Source organism: Anomaloglossus baeobatrachus, chromosome 3, assembly GCF_048569485.1.
Source record: "Anomaloglossus baeobatrachus isolate aAnoBae1 chromosome 3, aAnoBae1.hap1, whole genome shotgun sequence".
Lineage (NCBI taxonomy): Eukaryota > Metazoa > Chordata > Amphibia > Anura > Aromobatidae > Anomaloglossus > Anomaloglossus baeobatrachus.
In genome coordinates, this window is record NC_134355.1 from 393,911,908 (window position 1) to 393,931,255 (window position 19,348).

Below are 19,348 nucleotides of genomic sequence, written 5' to 3' on the forward strand. Positions count from 1 at the left end.
CCAAAAAATGAGTGTTTTTTAAATCAAACTTTATGATGTACACGACCTTTAAGGTGTCTGTCCTTATACTGTGAATGTCAAGGTTTATTTTTTTTAATTCCACCAGCTCCGGTCATGTTGGTAAAATATAAGTATGAGATGGAGAATGCCTTCAAATTTCACTATAGGTTTCGTACATGTAGGCTTCATTTAATCCATCTTGTTGATTTGTGTTATGACAAGGGTATGAAGAAATGATGGATACTCACACGGAGATTGTTCATCTCTGTTGAGAGTTGCTGATGCAGTGCTGACTTATCAAAGCAGATGACAGAGAATGTTTATGGTTAAGTAGAACATGTCCTATTTTCCTCCATTCTTGGTACGTCACCTACTTGGGGTAGACAGCTGCGTGCAAATTTGTGGTGTCTCCAAATGCAAAAATACAGCGTCTTTTCTATAGAGTTTACTATAGACTTACAGTACAAGCAATGTTATAACTATTGTTTTAATATTTGATTTTAAATGTATTGTTGTTTACGTAGATTTTTGTACTGCAATAATATAGACCCATGTAGACGATGTGAAAAAGACTAAATGTTTTTCATTTTATAGGGGCTTTGGACAATAATGTTAAAATAATCCATTGAAAATAATCAGATCACAAAGTGTCCCTATTTGGTACCACGAGATCAGCTGTCTGCGGAGAAGCCTCTCAGTAAGTGTTTTATTTCCCTGCAGCACCACCACAGTAGAAAAGATCACAATATTACATTGGCCTTTTTTAAATGCTGCAATTACTACTTCTTGTGGTAGGGCATTCCACAGTCTGACTGCTTTAACTGTAAAGAACCCTGCCAGAATCACTTTTCCTACACACTTACTGAATGCTCCCTGGTCCTTTGAATGTACTTGGAAGGAGTAAATCATGTACCAGATCTTTGTATTGACCACATATTTTTCTTAACATAAATGATATCTCTTCTGAGGCTTCACTTTTCTTAGATGAAGAAGACCAGATTTTTCAATTCTCATTATAAAAGGGTTCTTCTATCCCATTTAATCACCTGGTTGCCCACCTTTGAAGCAACACTAGTGTTCTAATATCTTTTTCCAAATGTGGAACCCAAAACGTGATCTATTATTCTATATGTAGCTTTCCTAGGGACTAAAGCCTGCTTTACACGTTGCAATTTCGCATACGATTTCGTATGCGATTTGCAACGCCCCCATCATATGTGTGGCAAGTTCAATTTGTTGAACGTGCCGCACACACGAGTAATCCCCCATCACACGTACTTACCTTCCATACGACCTCGATGTGGGCGGCAAACGTCCACTTCCTGGAGTGGGAGGGACGTTTGGCGTCACATCGACGTCACGCGGCAGCCGGCCAATAGAAGAGGAGGGACGGAGCTAAGCGGGGTGTAAACATCCCGCCCACCTCCTTCCTTCTGCATTGCTGGCCGGGAGCCACAGGACATAGGTAAGCTGTGTTCATCGTTCCCGGGGTGTCACATACTGCGATGTGTGCTACCACGGGTACGATGAACAATCTGACGTGCAATTCTAGAGACAGGTATGATGTGTATGCGATGAACGTTTTACCGTTCAATCGCAATCACACGTACATGTCACACACTGCAATGTAATTTACAATGCCGGATGTGCGTCACTTACGGCGTGACCCCGCCGACACATTGTAAGATATATTGCAGCGTGTAAAGCAGGCTTTATAGAGGGTAATACTTTGGGAGTACATAATTTTAGCTCTATTTATATATACTCTAACATCTTATTTGCTATTGCAGCTGCTGCTTAAGGCCCCCTTCACACGTCCGTGAAAAACACGATCCGTTTTTTCACGTACGTGTTAAAGGGGTGGTTTGCTCCCCGTGTGCCGTGTTTGTGGCACATTCCTGTTCACCGTGTGTTATACGTAATAACACACGGAGAACGGAAAGCCTCGCCTTACCTGTTTCTTCCGGAGCTGTCTGTGGTGCTGAATGACAGCGTCCGGCACAGGCCACGCCCCGCTGACGCTGCTTCTGGCCCCCAGTGAGGAAGACGCATTGATCAAATTCACTGGGGGTCAGAGGCAGGTGACAGCCGTGGCAGAGACTGCAGGAATGGTGGAGGTGAGTTTGTGTTTTTTATTTTTTACAATGCCACGTGTGTTTCTCCGGCGCGTGTCACGTGCACCCACATCCACACTACTTCCATGTGGTACGTGTGCGGGCCCGTGCTGCCGGAGAAACAAGGACATGCATCCGTGTGGAGCACACGGCACACATCTACTCCACACGGAGGCACGGGCCTCTGGCAGAACGCGTGCGTGCACATATACCCATTGATTTTAATGGGTATACGTGGGCCCGTGTCTCCGGTACATACGGGCACGGACCTAGCACGTACCGGAGACACGGACATGTGAAGGGCCTAATGTTGAGTAAATTATTTTATTATTCTCAATTATCTAGCAATATTAAACCTGGCTCCCCCTGTGACTCCATTATTTTATTATATAGTGTATCGATACCATGGACATACCAGTTATATTTACAGTTTTTAAACCAGTTCAGTTGAATATTTATTTTTATATCCTACACATTTATTTAGTTGTTTAATTCTTAATGTTCTGCCACTAGGGGGTGTTTAAAGGGAACCAATCACCAGGATTTTCGTATATAAGCTAAAGCCAGTGCTATACTGGCACTATCAGGCTGATCCTACACATACGTTTAGTGGTCAGCTAGGATGTTTAGATTTTGAAATCCAAGAAAGTAAAGTTTATAAAATGATCTGCTTGTTGAGTGACTGCAGCTGAGGAGCAGATAATATCTGGGGAGGGAATTCATAGTTATCTCCTCCCCCTGTTAGAATTAGCATAAGTATTATACAAATGAATCACTTTGTCTCTTGCAGGACCTGTGGTGAGGTCATACCCATATGACCAGAAAGGGCGGGGCCTTAGTCAACAAAGCTGGATACCAGGTCACATGGGTATGACCTCACACAGGTCTTGCAAGAGACAAAGTGAATTGTTCGTATAATGCTTATGCTCAGGGGCGTAACTACCGTGGTCACCATTGCGACCGTGCCCTGGAGGTTAGGGTCCCGCGGCCACCCGGCAGATCAGCAGCCAGCTTCTTTCTGTGAGAGGAGCTGCACTTTTCTGCCGCAGACCACGCGGCTGCTATATGACCCGGTCGCGGCCGCTGACACCGGGTCCCCCTGCCTGGTGTCAGCGGCGGTGGCACCGGGCCCCCGTCATCGCACACTGCTACAATATTGCATAGAGCGGCCGATGCCGCTCTATGCATCATCATTCTTCCCCTGTGCCTGCGCGGTGACGTCACTCCTGTGCGCCTGCTGTGTGTGGTGAGAGCATAGAGCACAGGATGGGAGGACGCCGACCGGAGCCACGGGGGAATGAGGAGAGGGGAGGACGAGCAGTGGTGAAACTAGAGATGAGGACAGAGCTCCGGTGGAAGGAGAAGACAGGTGAGTACTTGTTTTTTTATTTTTTTTAGCAACAAGTGAGTACACAGGGAAGCTAGCTGCAGGACACATGGAGGCCTTGGGGGGCCTGGCTGCATCACAGATGGAGGCCTTGGTGGGGGGGCTGCATGACAAATGGAGGCCTTGGGGGGGCCTGGCTGCATCACACATGGAGGCCCTGGGGGGGCCTGGCTGCATAACACATGGAGGTCTTTGGGGGGCCTGGCTGCATGACACATGGAGGCCTTGGGGGGGCCTGGCTGCATGACACATGGAGGCCCTGGGGGGGCTGGCTGCATGACACATGGAGGCCCTGGGGGAGCTGGCTGCATGACACTTGGGGGGGCTGGCTGCATAACACATTGAGGCCCTGGGGGGGCTGGCTGCATGATACATGGAGGCCCTGGGGGGGGGCTGGCTGCATGATACATGGAGGCCTGTGGGTGCTGGCTGCATGATACATGGAGGTCTATGGGGCTACATTATACATGAAGTCTATGTGGCTGCATAATAAACATGAAGGACACCTTATACATGAACTGTACTTGTGCATTATACATGGAGGAGTATGGGTGCATTATAAAACATGGAGAACTATGGGAAATGCATTATAATACATGGAGGACTATGGAGGTGCATTCTAATATATGAAGACTTATGTGGGACCCTTTATACTATATGGAAGGCTATGTGGGGGCCATTATAGTATTTGAAGAACTATATACGAGGGAGGACAAAGATACAAGCATGGGATGGGAATGTTTTGTGCTGAGGGAAAAAGGCTCTTTCCCTCGGCACCCAGCTTTCCCATGCTCTCCTGTACATCTTCTCTCAGCACCCAGCTTTCCCATGCTCTGATATGGGAAAGCTGGGTGCTGAGGGAAAGATGTATAGCAGAGCATGGGAAAGCTGGGTGCCGAGAACAAGATGGATATCAGAACATGGGAAAGCTGGGTGTTGATAGAGGGATTTCAGATCATGGGAAACCTAGGTCCTGTGGGTAAAAGCCAAGTATCAGCTTCATTATCCTGTACCCCGAGTGTCAGTGTCATTTTCCCGTACCCTATGTGTCGGTGTACGTGGAGGGGGGCCCGGTCCAAATTTTGCACCAGGGCCCATCAAACTGTAGCTACGCCACTGCTTATGCTAATTCTAACATGGGTGGGGATAACTAAGAATATATTATCTGCTCCTTTGATGCTGTCATTCAACAAGCAGCTAATTTTATAAACTTTACTTTCTTGGATTTAAAAACCTATACATCCGAGCTGACAACTAAAGGTATGTATCGAATCAGCCTGATAGTGCCAGTATAGCACTGGCTTTAGGTTATATATGAAAATCCTGGTGATTGGTGCGTTTTAACCTCGCAGATCTCTTACTAAACCTGGGCCTTTGACCATTTCATTGATATCTTCACTAGAATATTGTTACAGAAATGCAATAAAGGAACTGGGAATAGATACGCTTCATAAACAAATACTTTGGTCTCAGTTCAATAACACCTTTATGCCAAAAACGTGCCATAGAATGCCTTAAAAAGTTACAATTTTTTGTGCAAAGCAAGGCAGTGAATGAGTTTTGAAATTTTTGGTGTTTTCATGCCATTTTCACCCAGCTGTGACAAAGTAGGCAGAGCTGGGGGCGGGATAATGACCATCGTTTGTCAAATTTATGACAAGTAGTGGCATACCTTACGTGCACATGGAGGGGCACACAACTTGGCACACAACAGGCCTTAATTAAGACGCCAGCCTCACATTCTGTCCAGCCTCCTCATCAGAACCAGCGTGAAATACACCGGTCTTGATACATTGAGACCTATTCCAATCAAATCTGGAGACAGTATTTACAGTTTTAATTGAACCTTCATAGCTTTTATTTACATATTAAGAACTGTGAAGCAATAGCGTTAATTCCATAATCACTGTGTTCATTTATTCGACATATAGAATGTTTTTACTACCTAAAATGTATTATAGCATTGTATGTGCATTTGTAGCTGAGCCGCACAGAACAATACTGAATAAATAGCAACATTTGATGTTCAGTACAGACAATCTCATGTGAATTGCTTGCTTTGCTATAGTAGCATTGTAGTATTGACTGAATTATGATTATGGAAGGGGACTCAGGTGCAACCTAAATTCCACTGAAGCCAGAATATATCAGATTCTCAGACAAGCTACCTGTTTCTTAAGATAAAAACTAATTTGTGTCAGGAATGTAAAAGGCATTATATTTTCTTAATAAACTGCAAGCATAGCAAGGCTACATTGTATCTAGGACAATCATATTTCATATGGAGGAGAGGAATTCCTAGTAAGCTGATGACAGAAACACCAGATATACTGTAATTGCCGGCACACAAGCTTTGAGCATTTTACATCTAGTATAAGTAACTACATGTGTTTTTTGGTTCTTGTGGATATGTAAGATAAACTATTTATAAAATGTAAAGGTCAAAATGGGCACACGGTAGCAAAATAAGAGCCTGGACTGTTACTTTTGTACCTGCTTTAATGGGATACATACCATAAAGGCAGCTCTTACATTTGCTAGAGGATGGGACAACTCAGCGTAATCCATTACTTTTATCAATAAGTATCAGACACTTGGCAAACACAATTGCCTTTATAATTATAATTAACCCTTTCACGACCGGCCGATTTTTCGCTTTCCGTTTTTTTTTTTCGCCATTCTTTTTCTGAGAGACGTAACTTTTTTATTTTTCAGTCAATATGGTCATGTGAGGGCTCATTTTTTGCGGAACGAGCTGTACTTTTAAATGAAACCATCAGTTTTACCATATTGTGTACTAGAAAATGGCAAAAAAATTCCAAATGCTGAAAAATTGCAAAAAAAGTGCGATAGCACTATGGTTTTTGAGATATTTTATTCACTGTGTTCACTATATGGTAAAACTGATGTGTGGGTGTGATGCCTCAGGTCAGTGCGAGTTCGTAGACACCAAACATGTATAGGTTTACTTTTATATAAGGGGTTAAAAAAAAATCGGAAGTTTGTCCGAAAAAAGTGGCGCACGTTTTACGCCATATTCCGTGACCCGTAGCGTTCTCATTTTTCGGGATCTTAGGCTCAATGACGGCTTATTTTTTGCGTCTCGAGCTGACGTTTTTAACGGTACCATTTTTGCGCAGATGCTACGTTTTGATCGCCTCTTATTGCATTTTGCGCAAAAGTTGTGGCGACAAAAAAACGTCGTTTTGGCGTTTGGAATTTTTTTGCCGCTACGCCGTTTACTGATCAGATTAATTGATTTTATATTTTGATAGATCGGGCGTTTCTGAACGCGGCGATACCAAATGTGTGTATATTTTTTATTTTTTTAACCCTTTAATTTTCAATGGGGCGAATGGGGGGTGATTTGAACTTTTAGGTTTTTTTGTTTTTTTTTAATTTTTTAAAACTTATTTTTTTACTTTTTTTTTTTATTTTACTAGTCCCCCTAGGGGGCTATTGCGATCAGCATTCCGATCGCTCTGCAGTATCTGCTGATCACAGCTGGAAGGCTGTAAACAGCAGATACGCTGTCTTTCTCTTTTGCTGTGCCCCGGGCACAGCGAAAGTGAAACCAATTCATGTGTAGTACAGGAGTCATCACATGACCCTGTACTACCATGACAACTATCGGGAGTCACGTGATCGCGTCACGTGACTTCCGGTTTCGGCGGTAAGTAAAAACTTTACCGCGATTGCGCTTATAATGGCGCTGTCATGTATTGACAGCGCCATATAAGGGGTTAATCGGCACGAGCAGATAACGATTCTGCTCGTGCCTAGCAGGCACACATCTCAGCTGTGAAAATCAGCTGAGATGTGTGCCGATCGCGGCATGCTGCCGCCGGAGGACCGCGGGCAGTAAGATTATGTCATTTAGGACGTAATTTTACGGCCCGCGGTCGTTAAGGGGTTAAGGGAGGATTGTGTTACACCAAAACAATTATTGATTTTAGTTTTTTTTAATTTAGGTTTAGCTTAATAACCCTGTCTAAGCTATTTGGCTTTTTTTATGCCACTTCCACAAATGTTGCCTTTACTTAAATGTGCAAAGAGGTAGTTCAAAAAGGGTGACACTCAACCTGACCCATTATTTTTTTGGGCTCATGCAGATGACCATAATTTTGGTCCAAGTGCTATCCAGCAAAAGATCAGATTGCACTCGGATCAATGTTATTCAATGAAGCACTGCACATCTGCTATTTATTTTCCTCCAACTGAGTGGTCCAAGGAAAAAAATTCTCAGCAAGCACGATTGTTAAGGCCCTGTCACACACAGAGATAAATCTGTGGCAGATCTGTGGTTGCAGTGAAATTGTGGACAATCAGTGCCAGGTTTGTGGCTGTGTACAAATGGAACAATATGTCCATGATTTCACTGCAACCACAGATCTGCCATAGATTTATCTCTGTGTGTAAAGTGGCCTTTAGATTCAAGTCTATGGGTCTGTGAAAAAAACATTGGAAGCTCAAAAAAGGGAGAATCAAAAGGTAGTAAATCAAAAGGCTAACAGTATCTTCCAAGGTTACAAATGTATAAAGAATAAAACTTTATTAGACTAATTTAAAAATTTGCTATATCCCACAATTTAGACACACAACAATTTGTTTTTTTTGCCACTCATCAAGCACTGGGAGACTCCTCCTGCCATATGTGCACTTCCAGGGAATGATGGCGATTGTGTCCTATCCTGGCCTCCTGATGAACCCCAATATATAAATGGGGGGAAACACATTAAGCTTGGGAGAATCCTTTTGTTTGACACCCACCCAGAAATGCCTTGGTTTGGTAATTATAGTACCATATGAAAAATACCCATGGGGATGCTATCCTGAGAACTCCTATAAGATAAGATATTGTGGCCTATGGCTTTATCTACATTCATTGGGCAAGATGGAATAAGTTTGTTTATATCTGTGTTTTAGTCCATCTTGTCTAAAGTACATGAGGGAGTTTAGGAACATATATTTTAGGGATGGGAGCACCACTTGAACCCTAGGGTGCGTGTAACTTTATTGTTATATCTCCATTGATAGGTAGTGGACAGTGTTCTCCTAAGGATCATTTAGTGTATCTCTCCTCATTATTCTTAAATGTTCTAGGATTATCGGTTACACCATCAAACTATCTAACAGGGGTTTATTGACAAGCCCGCTATACTGTATCAGGGGTATTCTATGTTATTTGTAATGTTGTGCATATAAATTGTGAAATATAGGTAATTTTTAAATTAATTTAATATAGTTGTATTTTTAATACATTTGTAACCTAGGGAGATTTTGTTAGCTGAAAAAAAATCGGACCATACTCGGATGATATGTTGACTGATTTTCACAGACTGTTTGAATGGAGAAGATGGAGAAACTTTGTAATTATTCACCGTGTAGTAAATTGGATCCCACTCAGATCAAGCTCTGATTATAGTGATCAGATTCTAATTAGCATAATCGGACAGTTTTTCTCGGATGAAAAAAATGCGGTCGTTTGAACCCAGACTTTTATTGAGTATCAGAAACTTGCATGGAGACCCAGCACAACAGAAAATGAAGCCTGTATTAAGCAAACATGGTCCAAGACGAAGAGAAATGATCCGGAAGCAATCAAGAACCATGCGTTTCTAATTGAGGAAGGTTTGCGGTGACACTAAAACAGTAACCAATTTTAACTTTTGTATTTTTTTTTTTGCCTTATTAAAACTTTTTAACCTATTCTTTTTAAGCCATTTATATAAAAATTGCTATTAACTTTCATGAAGCAAAGGAAAGGAAATGATTCAGTCATGGTTCCCAAGAGAATTCCTCTTCACAAAGATTTGTTTGTCCAGATACCTCAATGATGGCTCTTGAGGAATTTTCAGTGCTTTTTTATGGCTTGTAACTTGCTTTGTGATATGGAGTTTCACATTTCAGACACTACATTAGCTTGATAAATAATAGAAAGTATATTATTTTAAATAATTTACAATATGATTAAGTCTATTTTATGACATTTCACACCATTAGTATTGCTGTGGAGGAGGCAAGGTAGTTAAAATGGGATCAGACGTCTGCAGCATGATTTCCATTAAAAACTGTCAACCTAAAGACCATGTTGTCTTATCATAGGGTCTGTATAGTTTCTGCAATGAGTCCATTGCTTTTCCAGTGAATGACCAGCCATAACAACCAACATTAAGATTTTGCAGATATTTAGGAGAACAATAAGGTTTCAAATGGCATCATTGAATATTAAAACACGTGATAGGGGAGAACCCTACTTGGTGCCAAATTTACAGTCAATTACTTGCCAATGGGATTTCTTTCTCATGGGTTGATGTACAAATAATGTATATTACCTTGTTATGCTTACATATATTTCTGCAATGATAACATCTACATTGCAATTAAATTCAATATGTAAATATTTTGTTTAGATTCAATAGTAAGCCCTAGTAAACATTTCCCTTTGTTGGCCCAAGAAAAGCCTATGCAAAACAGAGTGCAATATAAATGTACAAGAGATTTACATTCTTGGAATTAGAAAAGGCTAACTTGTGTCACACAGAGTTTTACACAAACTCTGCTGACTGTCATGATGGCATTGGACTCTGTGCAGATTGCAGATTCTGGTGTTTGGGATCAACACAGGCAGACTCGAGCATAGACCTGCTGTGTACTGATTTATAGGCAGACTAGCAAGAATTAATCTCTGCTAGTCTGCCTTCTCTTTTAATCACATGTTTTGGGGAGACCTATCACATCTGTTCCCCTCCTATTTATGCTGGTGGAATCATTCTCCCCATGCCAGCTACATTTTGTCCTACATTTGTCTGTGAGGTATGGTGTCCCAGACTGTGGTTAAAGTTGTGCATTATTTGTGCCTATTGCGTTGAGCAGTTGTGGAGTTTTACCCCTGTTTTCTATTTCCTTCCTGATCTTGTTTTTCCTCCTGAATCTCCTATTGTCTTTACCGTTGTGTGTGCGTGCAGTGGGACAAAGTATTGGCTTTTCGATTGTCTGTGGTTTCAACAAACTCCTGTCTTATCCCTCCCTGGTGGGAGGAGAAAATGGAATAAGATCAGGATTGGTCAGGAGTAGGGCCAGGAAGGAGACTCAGGCCTCTCCACTATCAGGAGTAACACTGACATTATGCATAGCGTAGGGCCCCCTAGCTTGAGGGACAGCTTAGGAGCCCCAGTTCCTCGCTATCCCAAAAGTCATTGAGACAAATTATTTATCGGTTATTATCAGTCCTAATTGGAATTATACAGCAACAGTAAGGGTTAATCCTGTATTTGGCTTTCATTATTTTATTATTTTTTCATCCATTTCACAAACAACATAACATATACTGTAATACAATTTGATAACTGAAATTATTCATAGACTATCAATGGCAACTTTGTTTTACAAAATAATAACAAACTACATAAAACCAATACATACATATTCTGTATATCTTAATATGTTACTATATACTATTTTAAATAATACACAGAAAATTCTCTAAAGAGGATGTGATAATAAATATTCTGAAACGATAGCGGTATAACTAAAAAATTTTAGGTCATAGTCAATAGAAATCTTTTAGCCATGACATAATGAAGATTTTTTTACTAGTCTACAAAAACAAAAAGCCAAAGGACAACATGAAAAAGATATATAAATTTAGAATTATAGGCAAGATCCCAGTAAAGATATTATGATAAGTGCTTGATGCCTTAAACTGAACATGATCTCAATCTCAGTGGCACAACAATAAAAGAATGGCAGCAACAACTGCAAATTTATATCCATGACATCAACCAACGAGTCTCAAATCTCCTAAAAATTTGACACAGCTGCTAAGGCACTTGTAAATAATTAACAAGTCATTCCAAGCTGGAGAAAGGTGCCCATCTCAAGAAATCAAAACCTATTTACAAAGCTTAACAGATACTAGAGATAGTCAAAAAGGGCTATTTTCGGAAATGCAGATGATAACACCATGAAACCTCTTGAAGCTGGAATTATCTTGCCTCAAGCTTTAGGTCCCTCTAGAGAGGTGCAGAAACCAAGTCGTTTCATATTACTCTTCTCTTTATAGTTTAATATGGATATTGGAATTTGCATTCCTATGAAAGATAGCAGCTCCTTTAGTATAAGTTTGCCAGAAGCATAAAATAAAATATAAATACTTGAATCAATTTCCAGCCATGACGGCTCAAAAAGCAATTTAGTAACTATTGTGGTATTCATGTGCATTTGATAAATGGTGTATTTCAGTGTACTTCATTCTGATCTATGGTGTTACAGTGACTTATCTCGCATTCTATTGCATTTCTAGGAAATGCAGCCTTTTATTCTCATATCACAGGGTCACTTACTATATTCCCTTATTAATATCTCATCAGCCTTACATTGTATACCATCATATTAACCTCGCGCTACAAAATGTCAACCGAAATGTATTGTATTGATATATAAGATTTTATAATTTCACTTTTTTACATTTAGAAGACTACATTGTTGAAGCTGGTAATAGAAACCATTAAAGTTTGCAGGACTGTATAATATTCTACATGCAATTGATTTGCTTTTTTTATACTTTATATTTTGTACGAACAGGCAATTTATTCATTTTTCGTCAGCTTTATCATTTTGCACGTATTTATAGCTAGATAAGAGAAATATAGTTAAATGGTCAGAGAATTTTCAGACAACTTGATTAATTTGACTGGTTAATAAGCAGTTTCCAAATCACGCTATTATAAAATATATGTTGCCTTGTCCTTGAAAAATCATTCCCAAAATGGCCACTAGGGGTTTCCCTCCTGTCAAAGTTACTGTACTCTGGTTTTTTTCAAGTTTTACCCATCTCTAGAGGAAGGCAAAGACGAATTATAAGAAATGCTGGGGGGCATATATTTGTTTCTTTGCTCCCACTTTACTACCTGTTAAACTGCTTACAGGCATAATATAGCAAACCATATTGTAGATTAGAGACTGCACCGACAATAAATAACAGGTTAAAGAAATAACTTTGGTTTCAAAACATAAAAATATTAACTAGTTCCATATTAAGTAATTTACTCCCTTCCTGACTGGTCCAATTTTTTTTATTTTAATGAATGCGGTATAAAGAACTTTAAAGAGGTTGTCCCCTACTTTTACACTGATAGCATATCCTTAGGATAGGTCATCAATGTCTTATTGGCCGGGGTATGACACCAGGCATCCCCATAAATCAGCTGTTCTCAGTGCCGGCAGTCGGAAATGCTCAGTTCCGGAGCTGCTCCATCTTCTGATAGCGGCTGCATCAAGGTACTGCACAGCCGCCTCCTATTGATTTGAATGGGAGGCAGATGTGCAGTATCCGGTTGAGACTCTATCAGAAGATGGAGCATGTCCAGCTGCATTCTGCCGCTTGCGGTACCTACAGCTGATTGGTGGAGTTGTCGGCTGTCGAACCTCCGCTGATCAGACATTGATGACTTATCCTAAGGATAGGCCATCAATGTAAAAGTAGTGGACAAACTCTTAAAACTCTCTCACTTTGATATTCAGGTAATATTACATATTTTTTTCATGATGCGTGGAGCCTACTTTTAAAGTAGTTTTCATTCTTTTCTTTTGTCAATATTATACAATATTTGTGAAAATAAATAATGTTCTAATTCTCTGTTAAAATACATTTTAAAATATATTCCCGGCTGTATAACAAATATTTTTTATAGGATGGATGCACTTTTTTCTATGGGGTAGAACAGCAATTTGGATTCGAAGCATTTTTTTTAATTCATTTATATATTTATTTATTTTACTTACATAATTTTCCTTTATTCACAGTCATAAATGGCTTTAGGAAGCATGTCAACATTTAAAAGCTTTTCTTTTTAACTTTATAACAACTTTAACAGAAACTGGTTAAGTTTCTTGGCTGCATAGCAGACCTGTCTGGGTCTCCGAAGATGTAGCAGTTCCTGCTTCCTGCCTGCACCTAGTAATCACAAAATTCCTGGGTCCAGAGGTGGAGGGTCCATTATTGCTTCTAATTTCTGCATAATTAGCGCTTGTTCAGCTCTGTGCATAAAGATGTCAAGAAGGCAGAGATAGTAATATACTATGTCTGCCTTCTCTGAGAGTCTGGCTGTAATTAATAGTGTTAAAAAAGAGAATTTGAGTAAATAAGATATACATACCTCATCTCCTTTTTCTCCTTTATTACCATGAAGACCAAGTTCACCCTGTCCAAAAAAAGGCATTGATAAATAAATTACATGATTTATGTCCAAACTCCAAACACAAGTACTTTTCATTTTAGAGACAAAACATACATTTCAAAACATATGTAAGAAATATTCATTATGTACAATTATAATGCTGATGACCTCTCATCTATATCCTAAATAGTTGGGATGTATTAAGCTGTTTCTCTGGGTTTTCATTAGATACATTTTAATCATCTTTAAGATAACCCTTTGTGGACAAAAATAATATTTTTGTTTAAAACTATTTTTATTCAGTTAACTATTAGCTATACGCTTATAAAAAAGCAATTCAGCGTAGATATCTGTTGAGCAATTTGTATTTTTAACCTCTTCAAGGCAAGGTAATTGTTTTCATTTTTGTGCTATTTTTTTCTCCTTTTCTTTCAAAAGTCATACCTTTTTTCCATTTTTTTAAATAGCCATACAAGGGTTTTTTGTGTGGGATGAGTTTTAGTTTTGAAACATTAATTTATTTAACCATAAAATGTAGTGTAAATTGGGAAGAAAGTTCAAAGTACAATGAAACGATGAAAAACAATGCAATTCTGCCACTGTTTGGTAAAAATGAACTGGTATAATTTTCTAGGTTCATAGTTGAATGTTTTTGTTTTATTTAAGGGATAAAAAAAATATAGTTTCAAATAAAAAATGTTGGTTTGCCCAGTTTTAATTTTTCTGTGGATAGGGCTGTTTTTAGCTTATTTTTTGTGTGGCGAGGTGAAATATTCTTTTATACAATTTTAAGGTTTAAAACAATGCTTATTAGACTGCCTCATTTGTATACCGAAGCTTAATTATGTTATCTGGTGAAAACAGGTTATCACTATCACCTATCTAAAGGATATGTGATTAGGGATGAGCGACCCATGTATGTTCAGGTTCACCTGGTTTGTCTTTAGTTAAAAAAAATTTCAGGACCCAGACTTGACCTGAAAAAACTGCTAACCCCATATAAGTCAATGGAGACTCGAGCTTATGATCTTGACTCGAGTAACGTGTAAAATTGAAGTCAATGATTGGGCATCTGAAAATATTGCTTTTACCCTCAGTGAGAGTTATTCAGAAACTGCAAGTGGCTCACACTGGGCCGAGCACCGAGTGTACCCGAGTACCCCAATGCTCGATGGAGTGGTTAGCATATGAACAGCACCCTAACATGGACTTTGCTTAAAAGACCATGTTAAGGTTCCAGCCCCGGACCACAAGAGTTCGCTAAAAACCCCGATGAGCAGTTCATGTTTGCTCATCTCTATAGGTGATCTTGTTAATCAGAGGGGCAATGATAGTTGGGTTGCCCACTGATCTCGACACGTTTCTCCATATGAGAATGGAGTGGGTGTGCACATGTTAGATCCCATTTTCAATCATACTCAGACTGCCAAAAGCTGCACATTTTTTAGCAGCCGCATATAGAACGAATATCCCGTCAGTCAGGCATCCAAAAAAAGAATCCCTCACGGGTAAAAATTCCTGATTCTACTAATGGGTGCAGAGCTCAGGATTCAACCACCACAGATCAGCAAGTTTTGACTGGACAACCCCTTTAAGGCTATGTGCCCATGCTGCGGAAAATGCGCGGAATTTGCAGCGGATTTTTTGCGGAAATTCCGCAGATTTTTCAACAATCTGCAGCACAGCTACTCCCCAGCCATTTCTATGGCATTTGGGAACTGCTGTGCCCATGCTGCATTTTTTTCCACAGCGGAAATAATGCGGATTTCCCTGCGGAAAAATCAGCAGCATGGGAATTATTCCTGCGGACTTCTCCGCAGGGTTCCATATACTTACCTGCGTCACCGGAGTCACTTTCTCCGTCCGGTGTACAGGAGCGCAGTTAATGCAGGTACAGGAAGGAAGAGGTGAGTGGGGCCTGCACGAGCTCCGGTCAAGTGACATCCGGAGCTAGTTCAGGCCCGCCCACCTCCAGCACAGTGCACCAGATGCTGACAGAGTGACGCGGCCGCCGGAAAGCGAGGTGCTGCATGATGGAGGTAAGTAATATGAACGCCCCGATCACTGCAGCACTTGTTCTGCATTGAGGATGCAGTGCCGAAGCCATGGTACTGTATCCTCAATGCAAAATGCCCGCACCATATCCGCAGGACATTCTGCAAATAAACCGCAGCATGGAAACAGACAGACGTTTTGCTGCAGTTTTCTGGGAGCACCTGCGGAATGTCCTGCAGATATAACCACAGGACAATGTCCCCGTGGGCACATAGCCTTAGGGTGTGTAAGATAAGAGGACCCAGTATTACTGTTCATGGAATACCATAAAATTTTGTGATTTCAAAGTTGTATTTGAAAAAAAGTCTCATTTGTATAAACACAGTACATACAAATCCATGGATTTAGGCATATTGTGAGCATAAATTCCTGCCAAAAGGTTTATATTTATCTGCTGAACCGTACACTGAGACAGTAACATTTGTTACATACAGCATAAGATTCTAGTTTTATGATTTGGGTTGCACAGAATTTGAACTAACAAAATGTTCTAGACTTTCAAGCAGCTGTTTGCATGGTTACATAATTCTACGTTTTTGGTTGATGTGGCTTCATGATACATTCAGCTGCTACAATGTCAACATAACTTATGACAGCAGAGTGCAGAGGAAACATTTTATCCAACTGATGCAGTGTTTGCTAGATCCAAAATACAATATACATTTCATGCCCTCTCATAGCCATGCGTATGTTTTGCATAAAACTCTTATCTTATCTGAAGCATTATGGAATTGCAGCACATTTAGTCATGCCATGTTAATTATCCTATGAAGAGAAGACTGTTGCTGGACTTCATAAAAGGATGTAATCTTCTCTATATGCTGCAATACTATGGTATTATAGTATCGAGAACACGCAATCAGACAATTGCAGGTTCAAACCCCTTAAAGGAAATCTGTCACCAGGTTTTGCTTCCTCATCTGAGAGCAGCATAATGTAGGAAAAGAGATCTTGATTTCAACAATATATCCCTTAAGTTTACAGGGTGCAGCAGTTGTGATACAATCCAAGTTTTCTCCGTTGTAGATGTACGAGTGCTCAGAAAGCTAACCCCACCCACACCAATGATTAGTAAGCTGAGAGTAAGCTACTAATCATCAATGCGGAATATGATTGGACCAGGAGACACGTGAGTAGCTAGTTCAACAGTGATAATCTCCTGCTGATTAACACCGCAATTGTATTGAAACCACAGTCCACAGCCTAAAGGACCAGTCACACACAACGACTTACCAGCGATCCCGAAAACGATGCGACCTGATAGGGATTGCAGGTAAGTCGCTGGGAGGTCGCAGGTGAGATGTCACACAGTCAAATCTTACCAACAATGCAGGAACAATACAGGTCGCAGTAGCGACCTGTATAACGATCTCAGCAGTCACTGTGACCCTGTCACACAGTGTCAAACACAGCGATGTGTCCTGCTCAGCAGGACATCACCTTTGAAGAAAATGGCCTGGACCATTCTGCAACGACTAGAGATCTCACAGCAGGGGCCTGATCGCTGGTAGGTGTCACACATAACGAGATCGCTAACGGGATCGCTACTGCGTCACCAAACGGTGACTCAGCAGCGATCTCGCTAGCGATCTCGTTATGTGTGACGGTACCTTTAGACCCCCTTTAGATGAACCCATAAAAAACACACTTGCAGCACGGTCTGTTTTGGCCATCCCTATGTACATGTGTGTCATCCGTGTGTATATGTGTGTCATCCGTGTGTATATGTGTGTCATCCGTGTGTATATGTGTGTCATCCGTGTGACACACCGCAATGAAAAGCTTTCAAGAAATGAATGATTTTTATGTTTTATAGATGTGCATGGATAAACAGATAGATAGATAGAGAGAGATAGATATGTTAGATAGATTTAAAGACACTGACCCAGTGATAAAAAAGACACAAATAACTTTATTGAAGAAAACACGCTCCAAAAAACACTCTCCCGAAACTTTCCTTCGTTCTCCACTTTATTGAAAAACAAATAATCCACGTAGATCTGCCATAGTCCAAGGAATCTGCCATGGTCCAACAAATCTGTAGTAGTCCACAAATGGAAACCTGAAAAAAAAACAGAAACATACAAACACAAAGAAATAAAACAAGACACCTTCCCTCGTTCACCACTTTATTGGAAAAAAATTCCCATGCAGGTCTAACGTAGTCAAGTGATTAAGACAAATAAAGTCTATGGAGCACTGTTCTGAAACTCAATAGACTTTGCACACAGGCACTTCTGGGTAATGCTGCATGAGACTCGGCACATCTGAAGAGTGGTGACATCAGTAACATTACCACTCTTCAGAGGTTTCACATCATGCTGTGCTGCGTGTGAATCAGAAAGTTTGAATAGAGGTAACATTTCTGATGTCAATGCTCTTCAGAGGCTCTGGGTGTGAGCACAGCATGACCCAGAAGTGCCTCTATGCAAAGTTTATTGAGTGTTACAATAATGCTTCATAGAGTTTGTTCATCGGAATTACTGGACTACATAGGACCTGCATGGGGATTATTATTTTTTAATGAAGTGGTGAACGAGGGAAAGTTTTTCTGTGTTTGTATGTTTCTGATTTTTTTTCAGGTTTACATTAGTGGACTATGACGGATTCAGTGTGTTATGTGGATTCCCTAGACTACAGCAGACATGCGTGGGGTTTTTTTGTCATAAAGTGTCAGACGATGGATAGTTTAGGGGAGTGTTTATGTCAGTGAAGTATTTTTGTGTGTGTGTGTCTAAAAGTCACCTTTCCATTACTAACACCAGAACTTGATGCCAGCTGTGTTTTTGAATACTTCACAACTTACAGTAACCCCAAAAACCATTGCCCGGATTGCTAGTCCATCTCATGATGCTCCACTTCTGGGGTGGCTGTGGGCTGGTAATTTTAGTCTGGAAAGGGCCCAATATCCATGGCTTAACAGCCTGATATTATCATACTACAGTTGTCTGTTTTACCTTTGCAAAAATGAAGGGGACCCCACGTTGTTTTTTCCATGTAATTATTTATTTGGTTAAATAGAAAGCTGTACTGTTTATCTAGCTACTTATGTATTATCTATCCATCATCTTTGCACATCTTTACCAGATAAAAATCTTTAATTTCTTGAATGCATTTTTTCCTGGTACATGTCAGACGGATGTCACATGGATGTCGTCCGTGTGCTGTACTTGTTTACAGACCTATAGACTTCTATTGACCTTTTTCATCCATGCTTCCGGTAAAAATTGGAATGTAAAGATCACTATACATTATAATAGGTACATGTGGCATAAGTGAAAAAACAGATGCCATACGTACCGGAAACACTGACATGTGAAGGGACCTAATAAGTGGTACATCAGTGAAATCAGTGTCTCAGCTGCTTTCATATTACATAGCAAAATCCGTCTAGTAGATTCACTTTGAAAAATAATAACATAAGTCCAGCAGAGATTAACTTTTGCTAGCCTGACTGTGATGCTCAATTAACCCTGGGCTGATCACAGACATCAGAGAAGTTAGCAATCAGAGTGCAAATATCTGAAGTTTCATGCTGCCATAACAGTCGGCAATGCTTGCAAAAACCTCCTTGTGACTGATAATTTTTTCATCTCAAACAATTTATTGAA

The 19,348-nt window shown here is 40.3% G+C and overlaps 1 protein-coding gene across 2 annotated transcripts in view; it reads right to left on the reverse strand.

Moving 5' to 3' along the window:
- Nucleotides 1-19,348, reverse strand: part of COL19A1 (collagen type XIX alpha 1 chain) — a 1,307,565-nt gene that overhangs the window by 876,169 nt on the left and 412,048 nt on the right. For both annotated transcript variants that reach the window (XM_075340245.1, XM_075340246.1), the window contains exon 12: nucleotides 13,662-13,706. In XM_075340245.1, coding sequence (XP_075196360.1) covers nucleotides 13,662-13,706 — 45 coding nt within the window. The remainder of the gene's footprint in view (nucleotides 1-13,661; nucleotides 13,707-19,348) is intronic.